General features: G+C 35.1%; 1 protein-coding gene across 1 annotated transcript in view; it reads right to left on the bottom strand.

The window, feature by feature from the left end:
* Positions 1–698: 698 nt before the first annotated feature.
* The window catches only part of UBE2W (ubiquitin conjugating enzyme E2 W), a 31,508-nt gene continuing 17,203 nt past the window's right edge, over positions 699–15,003 (bottom strand). The window contains exons 2-6 of the mRNA XM_059815222.1: positions 13,276–13,367; positions 9,997–10,099; positions 7,274–7,429; positions 6,086–6,161; positions 699–1,770 (exon numbers count right to left, since the gene is read on the bottom strand). Of these exons, the coding sequence (XP_059671205.1) occupies positions 1,757–1,770; positions 6,086–6,161; positions 7,274–7,429; positions 9,997–10,099; positions 13,276–13,367 (441 nt within the window). The 3' untranslated portion in view covers positions 699–1,756. The remainder of the gene's footprint in view (positions 1,771–6,085; positions 6,162–7,273; positions 7,430–9,996; positions 10,100–13,275; positions 13,368–15,003) is intronic.

Here is a 15,003-nt window from a genome sequence, read left to right as displayed (position 1 = left end):
GCAAATCAATCTGAACCCTATACACCCTGAGTTAAGCATCTATACTTTTTAAAAATGTTTTAAACATTAGATAACAGAGAAGTATGTACAAGGCTATAAAACTTGTCAGTTATCATACAGCAGCAAGAAAAAAAACAAAATCAGTATTTTCAGCCAATTTTCTGATTGTTATTGTAGTTATTCATTCTGGGTTGGGGGTGGGGTTTTTTTGGCTTTTGTTTCTTTTTTTTTTAAATCAAGTATTTACTTGATTTAGACATTCATGCATTAATCACTTGAATTTTTTTTTTTCTGAGTGCAACAATAAGGCAACAGTAAAAAAAAGTTATAGAAATTTTGCATATGTGTAAAGGTATTAAGTTTATAAAAGTGCTTCCTAAAAAGACAACCTAATTGCAGTATCAAAATATTACAGAGTGGTGAGAACAACTATTTATTATTTCAATAAATGTTGCTCCATAGAAAAATGTCAATCTGATTTTAGGCTTTTTCCCCTTTTTTGGTGAAGTAAAAGCCTGGAAAAAAATTGGTATGGCTGCACGGGACAAGCAAGGTAAGAAAATATACTTTAGTCTAAACTTAAATAAGAAGGTCCACACTTTTTTGTCAAAACATTAAGCCTCTGTCAAAAATGTATTTTTTTTTTCTTTTTATAGTACAGGATTAAAAGACAAGATGATGCTTACAAGATAAGGAAATAATTTACATGAAAATATCTTCTGACAAAGCTTTTCAATCAAAATATTGTTTGTAACATTCAAACATGACATACAACAACAAAAGAAACAGTGAATGCAAACGAAAAATGTTATATGGATTGCTTTCAAACACATAAATAAATGAAATATTGGTGTAGGCAGTAGGGCTCATGCTGATGGCTAGCAGGAAATAACAGTGTGCAATCTATTTGGAAAAAGCTCTAAAGTAGAAATCACAAGCCCAATTACGGACTGCAGCAAGTTCAGTTATATCACTGCCATCCTCTCCTATCTCCAAAATAAATTCTTGATTAAATCACTCATACCCTAAATTACTCATACCTTTGCTTCAGAGATATGAATAACTATATACAAAAAGTAGTTTTATTTCACCATAGGGATAACATTGTACCTCTCCGCCAATGTCACTTGAAAAACCTTCTATGTCAAAACAATTTGACAGCAGATAAACAATTTAATAAATATGCAATGATCTTATTACAGTCCTTCAGCTAAGCACGTTAACTCATGCTGCTAGTTTTGTGATCACAGTGCATAGAATCCAAATATAAAAGAATGGGGTGGCTTTTAAGGTAATGGTCAATCCCTTGCTTATAATCCAAATATATCCAAAACTTTCATAAGCTCTGTCATGCATCGATCTTTCTTGTGGCAGGAGCAAAACCTTTCCCTGGTACAATGTCCATTGCCGGCAATGGATGCACCAAAACCGCCAAGGAGCTTAGTGTTATTGCACAATATATGAAGACCTGGAATTCTTCCAAAAAGCTTAAAATAAAAATAATGGAATTATTCTGACATTTCTGGACACCTGCATTAATACTGTATGACTAATAAAAGCATGTCAGTTGCATGGACTGAACCAGCGATCAACATGCGCCCAGAATGCACACTAGTAAAAATGCAGTCAAAGGAAGTAGTCTTCATTGCCTATAGGTCACTTCCAGTCAAAGGTTAAAGTTCAAAGACTGAATGATCAAAGTGCTCATTTTCTCAGTAGGACTATCTTCTGCTACGAGGGTCACAAAATGGTGGCATCAACATGTGTCATCTTTAAAATAAAAGAAGAGTATTTATGGAAAACATATAAACATTCTAAGTCCAAACTAGCAAGGTGCTGTACACAGAAACAATTCCTAGCATAGACAGTAACATACAGTGGAAATACACCGATTGAGTAATTCTGCGGTTTTGTTCAATAATGACTCAAGAAAAAAAGAAGAGAAAATCAAACATAAAACTTCCAAAATACACATATTCCATTAAAAGGACAGTAATCACCACATTCGATATTTAGAAAGTCACTCATTAGGAAAATGAAAGACCAAATACGCTTAACATTTTGCCCCCTTAAAGTACAGCTGGTCCACATCAGCTATTAAATTGAGAAATCTTTTTACAAGGAATATATAGCAATAAGAGCCAGCAGAATGGGCTTCTGTTGATGCATTCTCAACCCTTTATACATATACATACACGTATGTATATTCGTTTATTTCTCAAGGATCAACACAAACTATAGCTGACAGAATTATACAAAAGTAATAGGTTACTACTGTAATCCTTAAAATCTTAAACATGAAAATAACTTATCACTACATTTTAGATACTGTGATTGGACAGAACATACTACAGAAAGAAGAGTATTCTATGCCAATCTGTTCTGCATTATGCTCAATATTAGATATTTGTCTGTGAAAGCTCTCCCTTTTAAACTTCCTCTTCCACACATTGACCTGCAGTATATTTGCATCTGGTAACAGTAAATATTAAGCTTTTTAACAGAAAGCAAACTTACTGTTTGGTTATTTTTAATGCACTTACTTGTAACCTTGCACACCTAGAAAACACAGCCTCATAAACAGTATTTTCACTGTTTACAGATTTAGTATGTATAAAGTAGCAGCAAATAAGTCTACATTCTCACTAGAAAACATTATGTCATCAATACTATTACATGTGAAAAAACCTCTTCATTGTGATAGGCGGTAAAGAACAAAAAACTGTACATGTAAAAAAGATTGGACAAGGATGCAAGAGAGAGAGAAAGGGTATTTAAACTGTGTACTAAAACTTTAGGCCACATACCAAAGAGAACACTTTCTAATTAAAAAACCCAAAGAACAAAAGCAGTAAGAAAGTGCTGGTTGCCCTCTTTTTTCACAAAAATCTACCTCCTGACAACACCAAAAACAGGCAACAGCTTTATGGAACAAATTTCAGCTTGGATGTCCAAGAAAGCAGTCTCTGGAAAATCCTCCTGTCTTTAACACAGCACGATCAACCCTCAGATTAAAATTCAGCATGAAATTCAATGTACAGTTGAAGCAGATGTTGGGTAGGGCAGACAATCTAGAAATATTTTTAGGTATCAAAGATCAGAAGTTTTGAACAGGGCTCGCGAGGACATCAGTTTGTAGCAAACAAGGCTCCATAACTCTGCTTATGGAATAAGTTGCTTTGTTGGGGCAGGGATGAAATGAGAGATTAAAAACTCTGTAATAAACTAAATGCACAGACACACACATGTACATGTCAGAATATATCTCAAAGCACCACTTTATCCCTCTGTGCTCATATCAGTTTGCTTTACATCAGTTCCCAATCATGCACTATTTGCTCCCAGCTAAATAAATTCCAGGCACCTACTGGAAAAAAAAAATCCTTCAAAGGCATATGTTTAAAGTGATGACAGCCTCCCTCCTTTCTCTTCAAAACACTGGGATTCAGTTTCACATTAAGGCTAAGCCAGTCCAACAGAAGGGGCAGAACCACTCCGCATCTGCCTCCACATCTTCTTGTATTAGCACTGGCATTTATTTCCCCCAGTGGTTACCCTTGGACAGCTGGTTTTCTTTCTTGATTGGGATTGTTTTTTCTTCCCTAATTTACCCAGCCCAAAGTGGTTCAACCACAAGATTAGGTATGTGACACTTTAGTTGAAGCAGGAGCAGAAAATGAAGATGACAGAATCACCTTTTCCAAGGGCTGGTAAATCTTTTCAGGTGTACACAAGGTTGAAGACAGTTCTTTTCCAGAGAGAGGTGGTTAAAATTAGCAGGCAAGCTACACTTCCTATGTTAGTGTAACCCACCATTTCTTCAAACCCATTAAGAAAACACTGAAAATTTAAAGATCATGCCTTGGCAGTCTTATGTCCACGGAAGAGAAACAAAATTACTTGTAACAGAGAAGGAGCAAGTGACATGCAAAACTTGAAGGAAAAACCCTATAGCATTAAGAAAAATGTTGTCCAATGGACATCTGGCATGTTTTATTTTTTAATGTAATAATTTAATGGTGGGTGGAAAAAGTCCAATGAAATTTTAATCATGACCTCCTTTGTAATTAGTACTTAAAAAGGAAGTTAAAAATCAAATGAAAATATAATGAAGCAAAACAGTATGAGTTATTTAAATGAATTGACTTGTTTTCTCTTGCCTCAGGTTGGTTTTTAGGTTGCTCTGAATTTGGGGAGAGGTAGGATTTTCTGACTTTCAGAAAACCGCCATTACATAGTTACTTTGAAGTAATTATATAACTTGTTCAGTGGACTATAAGCAGCTTGATGGTTTGAGCCCAACTACATAGCAACTTTCAGAGTCAGATAACCCACACTTCTTTTCATACTCATTTTAAGTTTTGCTTGTTTAACTCAAATTAAAATATTATTAATAAGAAATCAAAGTAGTATTTGCAGACTGTTCTCCTTGATAGACTTCAATACTGAATCAAAACGAGACTCTAGTACAAATTCAAAGCAGACAGAACATATTTTAATCACAATATAAAGCCAATAAATGAAGCTTTACTTCTTTCTCTTTAAAAATAACTGGCAAGTGAAAATAAAAATAGTTAATAAAAGCTCTCCAAAAATTGCTGATAAAGAGAAAGCAAAACTAGAAATGGAGAAGCACCAAACACATTACAAAAGTGAGAAAACAGAAAGAGAAGAGAAAATGACTACTGAATAATCTGGTGAAGATGAAAACCCCACCCTTGCAGGCAATAGGATTATTATTCTTGGAGTCAATTTGAAAAACAACATAATGTATAACCACACGATAAAGAGTCCTGAGTTTCTTAAATACCTCTTAATCCCATGACATACAGCACTCCTCTTACTGTAACTGAAGTCACCTTATTTTAGAGATACTATTAGAGTATTATGAGAAAAAGAGTTTCATTCTGTTACATTACCACGTATCAAAACCCCATGGGTCTCGAAGTAATAATAAAAACCTGAGAGTTTCGTAATAAGGCATCCATAGGCTTTTAAGAATCTAAGGGTGATGGCTTTGGCATTTGCCTCTCCAGTCGTTAACTCCCACCATCTCAAAATATCTGGTCTCATTTCACGTAGAAGACAGAACACATCCTGGGGTGGGGAGGCAGTGAAAAACAGAGGATGTCTTATGATGGAGACTTCAGTGAAACGTAGTGCAGGGATCAACTCCTCCTGTACCGCCCTAGCATACAGTATTACCTGCTCTAACATATCCCTTCCCAAAATACATGGGCTTCAAATAACCACCATTTGTACAGTATTTTCCTAGGGAAAATAAAGAAAGTATTGACCAGCAAGAGAGAAGAGAAGAAAAGCATAGCCTGTCTCTACCCCCTCCTTCTTTCCTTCCTCACCAACAGAGTGGATAAGACAAGCACATAAAGACAACCCTAGCCCTAGGAAGAGGATGACAAGTGTTGAGGCAGAAGAAAGAAACGACACAGTATAAAATCAGAAAAAACCACAAAAACAAAACAACACAACACTAGCATTGCAGACACTGTAGTACTATACGTAGCAATTTTAGTACGGTTTTTTGGTTTTTTAATCATGTACATGTAGAACCTTATTACTATATTATTGACTATCAGTTCTTAAGAGCCTTTAAGTCAGCCAACTGTCCCACACTGGAAATGCTGATTAACAGTGCAAATCTATTAAAACACGTAACTGTTTACAAACATATAGGCATCTTTTAATCCCCCTAAAAGCTCTTAAAGCATTACCAACAACAAAAAACCCTGGGTTTAGAGCCAAACCTAGTTTCATTACAGACCTTCCCAACCCCAAACGTAAGATTTGTCATGGACTAATACAGTTTACAAGAACTTTCCTTCAAAGTCAGTCCTACAATTTAAAACATATAGATCTCTGCTGTTTAAATTTCCATCAGGATTTATTAAAATGTGATATGAAAAAAAAAATCACAGCAGAGTATCTCAGAAACAGGATTTTAGTAACTTTCTGAAATATAAATAAAGAGCTTAAGGCTTTGAATACTTTTATCTTGCTTTCCTACATTTTAAGTGCCTTCGACCTGAAAAAACTTCAATATTCCTGGTCCTACTTAAATACTTACCATGGTACCACCATTTTGTTTTCTTTGGATTCTTGTTACATGTTCTTACATAAAATGAGTTATCCGGAGGTCGCCTCTGTAACAGAAGAAAAGACCTACAAATAATCAAACAATCCTCATATTGTAATACATGAGCTATTTAATAAGCTTATGAAAGGCCACCACATGAATGCAGTGAAAATGAGGTTAACAGGCAGGGCTAGACCTTTGTCAAGAAAAATCTCTTAAGGATCCAGGCAACAATTCTTTCTGGAGGTACTCCAAGCAAAAAATTAATGAAAAATACCAAATGGTTTGGACATAGATAGGGGGAGAATAACAAAAAGAAAGAAAACAACCCACAAGAAAGGAACAGCTGTTGTTCAAAAAAACCAAATTAAATTCCTTCGCCGTAGATCCAATTCATATCCATAAGTCTCAGCTTGGAGTGGGTAAAAAAAAATGAACTTAAACATCTATATCTGATCAATACTTCATATTCTTCAGCTTTCTTCATAAATGTCATCACTATGCAAAACCAAAGTCATAGGATACAATACAAAGCCATTTTTGGAGTGTTTTTCTACCACATACACATGACTAGGACCGACTAGGATGTGACATAAATAAGCATGTTTGGATAGCACAGATGTACAAGCTCTGACCACATCTAACTTCCACAGATATTCCACTGCGGAAGAAATGGTCAAGAGTAAAAGGGTAGTCTCTTTACAAAAAAGGTCTAAGGTATCAGTGCCAGTCATCTATGACCAAAAAAGCAGCTCAGCACCATTTACTTTCCTGAAATGAAAATTATCAAGATCACTGAAATAGTTCAGCTGCAAAGCCTTACAAACATCTGCACTAAAGACATGTCAATAGTTATTTTTCATCGCTTTTAGAGACAGAATCCATTTACAAAGAATTGTCCTAAAAGATGATTGAACTTCACAATCAGTACAACTAGAAGGGTTCCATTCACTCCTCGTTTCCAATAATGATGTATGTGCAGGTTACCATGAAAACAGTTACAAAATACTTACTGCACTATTTATTTTGTGGTTCTAGCTTAGTATTTTTTCAGTAGTAGAAATGTAGATACAGTAGTTTTGCCTATTTTTGAATTTGAGAAATTAAAATCTCACTTTGCAAAGTAGAAAATATCAACTTTTACTTATTTTACTCCAACAGTACTAAAAAAGCCCATACCTTTTCTTTGCAGCTGGAAAGCATGCTAATAATGCTAAGACAAACAGATTGCACTGAGAGAGCTGGAGACCAGTCTTCTGTTAGAATGGATAAACAGATATGACCATTGCTATAAACATGAGGATGAACAGGAATATTGTCTCCAGTAAACATGACCTAAAAAAAAGAACAACATAGTTCTAATTTATTGTCCACATTTTAAATAAGACTGTATTGCTTTTGGGAAAACAGTAATATCTTATTTAAGAAGTGGTTCTGCCATTTTCACTTACGCTAAATATTACACTTTACCATGTTAGGTTCATTCATTTTTGGAAGCTATTAATTGAAATGTAAAATAAAACAATGGAAGCCTAAATAGCTAGTGAAGATGAAGTTAAATAAATGGTTAAATGTAGGGTTTTTTCTATGAATAGTTACACAGCACAGAAAAATGCAAAGGTAACAGTGTAAAGACATTAATAAACTTTTTATATCCTGCAGCCTCAGTCTTTCATGTCCTAAGGAATACAGTTGCCTAACCAAAACACTGGATTTTAATGATTTCATAAACCACAATGTTATACACCAGGAAACACAACAAGATTTACAAGTGAGTATTTCTATAACCCTGGACACAATATAAATTAAGTTCTGGACAACTCATCCAGGTTCCAGCATAAAGAGTAAAATGCATCAATCCTATTAACTATAAAATAAAGGACTTGTACAACTGAAGTATGTTACCACATAGAAAATACTTTTAGATCATTATTTCAAATGGAGTATGTTTTTATTTGACATGGACAAATATGGAAGAACAGTATTTAGAGCCTTAGCTCCTCTCTATTGAAAGATAATACCACAGTCAAAAAACAGTTAGAAAAGCAATTTTGACAACTATTGCTCTTACCAAGTTTTTGTCAAACACATAGTTGGCTCAGAACCAATGGAAATGGAGTAAAAGTGAAACCTTTGTAGCAGCATTATCCTCCTGAGCATCTTACCCAACATAACGACTGTCATCTTTTGTGCAATGACATAATAAATCTCTACCACTCATAACCATAATACCCAGAAGTCGTTAAGTGTTTCCTAAGTTATTTGTACACATACATATATCTATATATGTATACAACACATATATATATGTACACAACACTACCTCATCACTGACTACAAGAGGCAACAACTTCATCATATAGAAAACTGAAATTAGAAAGCTTAACCTATTTGCCAAATGGCGGATAGGTTTCTAAGGCAGCAGAAAAACTGGATGCAGAATGATCTTTCATAGGTCTTTAAACAGTTATTTCTTAAGCATTGAAGAGCTTACCTTCATAATCCAGTAATGTATTTCACTTCTAACTAATGCCTTCCTTTTATAGGGAAACCAGAACCAGGCATACCAGGTAAGTAAAAGCATGCACACTGTGATAGACAACATACATTTAAAGGCAGAAAACAACCAAGTGATTAAGCAGCAGAAGTGCAAACTGTCAATTTGCAGTAAGCAGATTTGCAGGAGAGAGAGAATTATGACCCAGAGGTTTGTAATACATAATGAACTTACTGCACAGCAGCATTTTTATAACAGAAATTCTAGCCATCTACAACAATCAAGTATGCAGTACTTAAATTCTTAATTGTTTTCTGCGCTAAAAATCAGTGTACACGTACAGATCTCATTTGCTGTTTTACAATAAATTGCACAGAGACACACACACAGGTTAAGTAATGAGTACAAACAGTACCTACTTGGAACCAAAAAGTGGCTACTCTCCTGTGGGTCACCTGTAAGTAGTTCACTGCAAACCTGACTGCATAAAGAAGTATAGGTGGCCAGTTTGTTCCTTAAAACCTAAGACTGAAAAGTCAGCATTCTAGTTTTTATCATGGTACCTAAAAATATGTAATGTTTTTGGTTTAAGTGTCTCTCACAGCTCTGTGCTTCAGTTTCAACACCAATGAGAAAAGTGTCAGAGATCACTTCTGGAACTTTGAGCTGAAACAAACAGGACAAGAACTAAGGCACTCTTACTCTTCTTCCTTTTTCAGAACAGTGGGGGCGATAGCCAAACACTACTCTTACTAGCCACGTTTTTTTAACGTTCCCCTCAGGTAATGGAGGGATAGATGTAATGGAGGCATGGCTGTACAGAGCTCATTCTGCAGCCTAGTAGTACTGCTGCCCCTTCAGTTCTTTACGTTGCCACGAAAGCAACGCAGTATCTCACACCCCAATTATAACCACTAGGTTTGCAAGCCTCTCATAAAGATGCCATGTATCTACAAGAATCCCTACCACAGCACAGTATTTCCCCAGGTGTATTAATAATGGCAGCAGAGAAGATGCAAGAGACTTAAAAACAAACTAGAAAAAAAAGAAGTTGGCAGCAAAAAGAGAGGGGACAAAAAGGCGGTTTGCTATTTACTCTACTCCTACACTGCAGCGAAAGGGACCTTCCTACTTCACCCTGTGTTGCTCTTTCATATGATACGAATACCAATGTCAAAGAAGCCTCCAGCCTACACTGATCTTTTACCTCCTGTGAAACCAAGTAGACTGTCACGGCACTATACCTCACTGGAGAGTCATTTCTAAAAGAAAAGGCATCTCCACAGTGTGTTTAATACAAATTAAAGTAACTAAACCTCACATTAAGATATGTCAATGATACTAATATTTAGCATGCAGCTATAACCTAAAGGCAGCATTGCAGAAGAAGTAAGAAAGCAGTTACCTGAGGCGAATCAAAAGGATACCGACTACTGAACTTAAAAAGAAGCTGAAATTTCTCCCCTTCATATAGTGTTCCTGGAGCACCTTCCATGTCTACAATCCACCTAAGCAAGGGGGAAAAAATGGTTAGTTGTGTGGACTGACAAATGATAATTTTAGTCTTGCAGCACTGGACTAATCAAATCAATTACCAACCACAGTCAAATCTTCTGAACGCTCCATTACTAACATAACTATCACAAAAGTGAATAACATGTCAAGCCTACATTTGTAAGAAACAAGTTTACATTTGAAAGAAACACGCTTGGTATTTTACACACAAGCATTAATATAGTGCTGCAAATTGTACTTGGAATTATGACTTGAACTCAACACAGACCCATCAGTTCGCAATAAAATGACTGTTAAAGTGAGACAGCAAAGCTGAAACAAAAGACCTGTTCCAAAGTTTAGTCCTACACAAAAACAGGCTTGGAAGGAAACAAACTAGTATGCATTCTTTTTCATGTTGTTTTACTTTTCTGTCAAGGAAATCATCAATACAGTTTATTAAAATAAAATCTGTATCCAAGGGGGAAAAGCAATGCTCCTCTTGTACTCACACCTGTGAAAAACTCAGAAATTAGATGGTATATAACCTGGCAGGTAATGGACCAAAACTGGAAAAGGTAATAGTATAAAAAGGAAAAGGTCACCAAAAATTAAAAACAAAAAAGGGATGCTTTGCAACTGTAATAAAGATAAGACCTCAAATATCACAGTATTCTTTTTCCATTTTTCCTCTGCTTCTGCTCCTTCCACCATAACAACATGGACGTAACTGACAGATGGAGTTGCGGGGGGCTGGGTGTAGGTTTTTTGGTGGTGGTGGTTTTGGTTGTTTTTTTTTTTAATCCAGTCAAAAATAGATGCTTTGCATATTGTTCAACACATACAGCAACACTCTGCTATCTAACTTCTGTCATTTTGGAGTTCTGTTGTTGATCACTTAATGCCATTCTTTGCAGCATCACTTCCCCATTTTTGTCTTTCACCCTTGATTGAGTTTTACACATTTCAGCAATATGGTAAGGTAAAGATTCAACAAAAGACTACAAAAATGCTCAGATAAGATTTACATTAGACTCCAGCGAGGCAGCTGAGATTCTTCAGAACCACAACGTGCACAGAAAACTACATCTCCTCCAGCTGGCAGCCTGATGATCCTATTCCCAACCTCTTCATCCTCCTGTCATATACACTCTCCCCACGTATTTAAGCCATGCACATTTTTAATCTTCCCCTCTATTACACTTTTTTTCTTTTCATTTTGAGAAAAATTGCTTCTCTACTGAACTGCTAACTGTCACACTCTTCAGGAGGAATGCGTCTTCAACAGTAGCATGGTGATGGCTGCACTAGTGTTCCATATTTTAATTTTGTGAAGACTCCTTCAATTTAATCTATCTGCACTCCAGACCACTTACCTCTTCTTATGCCTTCTGCTTTTACATTTATACGCATGCTGCACCAATATTCTTCAGCTTTATTGGTGCTTGTGATCCAGAACTTTCACTTTCAGGTTTTTAAAATAGCTGCATTTACTAAGTAGAAGATAAGTCTGCCTGGACATTGCTCCTTTTATGGTCAAGGAATCACGAGAACCCATCTTTCCTGTGTGCTTTACGGTTTAGCCATCTCAAATTTCTAATCCTTGTGTATTTAAAATAGATGATTGCTTAACATTTCAAATGACCCAGTCACATCATGGGATCCAATTACTTTATTCAACATCTTTCAAAACCAAGCTAGTATTGCTACACAAATCTTTACTGCACCGGGTCAAACTCTAACTTGATTCATGAACTCAGAACATGCTACTTCGCATCAAAAACTCTCCAAAAGGAAAAAAACAGAAAGCTTCTTAAACAGTGACAATTCTAAAATCTAGCATGACAGCAAACAGGAAGATTTTATTTGCAAGGTATTGAAAGGTATAAAAATTGTACATAGCAGAAAAAAATAATGAGGAAGTACTCTGGCAACAGAGACATCCTAAGAAAAATGGAAATCCACAAACAGAAGAAAAAACAGGTTTGGTTTTTTTTTTTTCATTTTCCATCTCTTCCTGTGCTGTAAACTTTTACTTAATAGCTGTTTTTTTGTTTAAATGAGTGAAAAACACTTGCAATATTAGTTTGAGTCCCTTTTTTCAGAAAATCTAAGTATTTTGCTTCCCAAAGAAAACCCAAAGTAAAGCAAGAAACACAAGCTGTAATTCAGCAGTTGTACAGCAGTTTATTATTATTTGTACCAAATTCTGGAAAGTGCTATTTCAATTTGTGTTAGTCATATTCATCTGCACGAACTAGCATAAGAACTAGTTCACAAGAACTAGCGTCATTTAAAAAGCAATAGCAGTGTTTAAACTCAGTATATACAAGGCTCAGAAAAGCCTCATGTAAAGTGGCCCGAGTGCCACCACCTAAAATGCAGATGTGAAGCAACATCAGAAGTCAGCTCTATGTTATGTTTTTAAATTGATCCATCAATCAATAATACAGTCCAGAACATATAGCCTGAGATTTATACTTTTATAAATGTTTACATCTACTAAGAATTTTTTAACTTTTCTCTAAAATTAAACTAAGAAAGTTACCTAAAAGAAATGTCAACAAGTCCAAATCTTTCTAATTTCAGTCAATTAAAAAAATAGTTTAAATACCAGGAACAACACCTGTCCATTTCAATGAACAGAACACAGAATATTTAATCATGTTTCTCTTTCCATTTTGCTTATCACAGAAAAAACTACAGCAAGGAGGAAAGCACAAAGAAATGTACTTAGATAACACTGCTCTTTAAGAAGCTTCCTCCATTTGCTTTAGAGGAAGGTAATGGAAATTAAGAGCTATAAAATATACCCAACACAAATAATGCAGAAATTAATCTAAACCAGCCATTCCATTATTTCAATAAATTTAGAGGGGTTTCAGAGGTTAGTAGCTATGAGAGATTGTTAAATTATTTTATACTAAAAGATGCAGAAGCTTTTATCAATTGACATTGTTAGACAGTAAAATGCCTAATAAAAATTTAATGAATTCACTATCCAGTTCTTGAGAGTGTCCAGCATGTTACTGCAATATGCTCATTAAGTTGAACAATGTTTCACTCTCTAGACTAAAAACAAAAATTCCAAATGTTACATGGAATAAGTGGTAGAAGTGGCATGCAGACGACTTTCCATTACTTACACCTTTCAGCTTGATAGCAAAAATAAAACAGTATATATACTTACTGTGTGATTGAATTTTGTACACTTTTTTCATTTAGAGTCATTCCTGGAGGTGGATCATTTTGCAATGCCAATAGTTCTTTTTGTAATCGTTTCTATAAAGAAATTGTATAGAATATTTGAAATATTAAATAAAGTTCAACAATAAACATGCACACTAAAGTACATTTCATCAATTATTGAAAGGTAAAAGGAGTTTTATTTGAAAATTTAAATACAAAGTGAAACAGATGTGAGAAAGAGGGAAGACTCCTCTCCTAGAAATTAAACTGAAAAGTCAAAGGCAAAAAATGTCACAGGCTTTAAACCTACATTTTTGGTAAAATGCAAAGGCACTTACATTTGCAACACTGCTAAGTGAAGAACTGTTGTGTTATGAAATACATAGAGGTATCCAGGATTTTGTCATATTATAAAGATGTCAATCGGAGGTCTACACCTAACAGTGAACATTTTATATTCCACTGACAGCATCAGATTTAAAATCATGGAGAATTAATTGTAACAGCACAACTCTTCCTCCTCTGAGTAATTTAAGACACTTCTATCTGGCATCTGTGCAAGCCTTTGCCTTGTTCTAAGTCATCCCAAAGGACAGAACACAAAGCTAAAACAAGATGATGTGACTTGCAGAACGCAAACTATTTTATAGTTTTATAGTAACTGCATCTTAGAACCTACAGAGTCATAATATTTAGAAAACTGTTACACCTGTAGCTCAAATAATTCTTACCTATTTTGACAGGGATAAATCAGTATCTGTAACCAGCTGCTTCTGTAACAACTACCAGAACTGTTTCTTACAATCTAAGGAGCAAGGGAAGTAAATGCAACCTCTGTGAAGTGCTATCATTGGCACTGGTTTCAGAGTATATTTGCTCCATATAAACAGTTATGCAATATGGTTTGTCATTTCCAAGCCACCCAGATAACAGAAAGTTGAAGGCTTTCTCATTTCTTACTCTCCTTTTTCCTGCCAACAATTTTAATGTTTACTGCCTACCAGTCCACTTCCATCACCCTCCTAGTGAAAATGACCTTACGTAAGATTTAAGCCTGACCTAGCACTCAAGAGGAATAAATACACATGGTTGGGGGTTTAGTACCTAATTTTGATTCAACATACAATTTTTTTAAAATGTAGGTTTGTCACACATTTGTAGCTGTTTCTTGTTCATTTTCCAATCAACTTTTCTGATACTTAAAAAAATCCACAGGGGGAAATAAAAAGGGTTCATTTGTCAACATAGAAGTGATTCAGTAGTTTATTAATACCTTTGAAATAGGACTACAATAAATTCAGACACACAACTCCTAAAGAAAACGCCCTCATACATTTACAGTTCACATTTTGAAATAACTTTCTGTCTCTATCAAGCAGCCCTGAAAACTTGCTTCGGGCTCCTATTTTGAAAGTTCCTACCTTGAACCCAAATATACACTTTAGAGTCTTATTTGCAAGCAATTAAACAAATGTGTTTTGAAGTGAAATGTTATGTCATAAAAGAATTTAAGGCTGCTATAATTGGTGTACAGATATAAACAAACTGAAAAAACAATGCTATTATTTTTATAAGAAAGCTGTATACATTGCTAGCAGTGAAAAACAGATCAGATTCCTAGTGTTCATCTTTTGCTTTCTGCACAGTTTAAGAAAATTTCAGATTATAAACACCAGTGTTTAACACCACTATTATGAATTAAACTGAAAAAAGAACAAAGTCCCAAAAC

The sequence above is a fragment of the Gavia stellata genome, chromosome 3 (genome assembly GCF_030936135.1).
Source record: "Gavia stellata isolate bGavSte3 chromosome 3, bGavSte3.hap2, whole genome shotgun sequence".
NCBI classification, from domain to species: Eukaryota; Metazoa; Chordata; class Aves; order Gaviiformes; family Gaviidae; genus Gavia; species Gavia stellata.
This window is presented reverse-complemented; position numbering and strand designations above follow the sequence as displayed.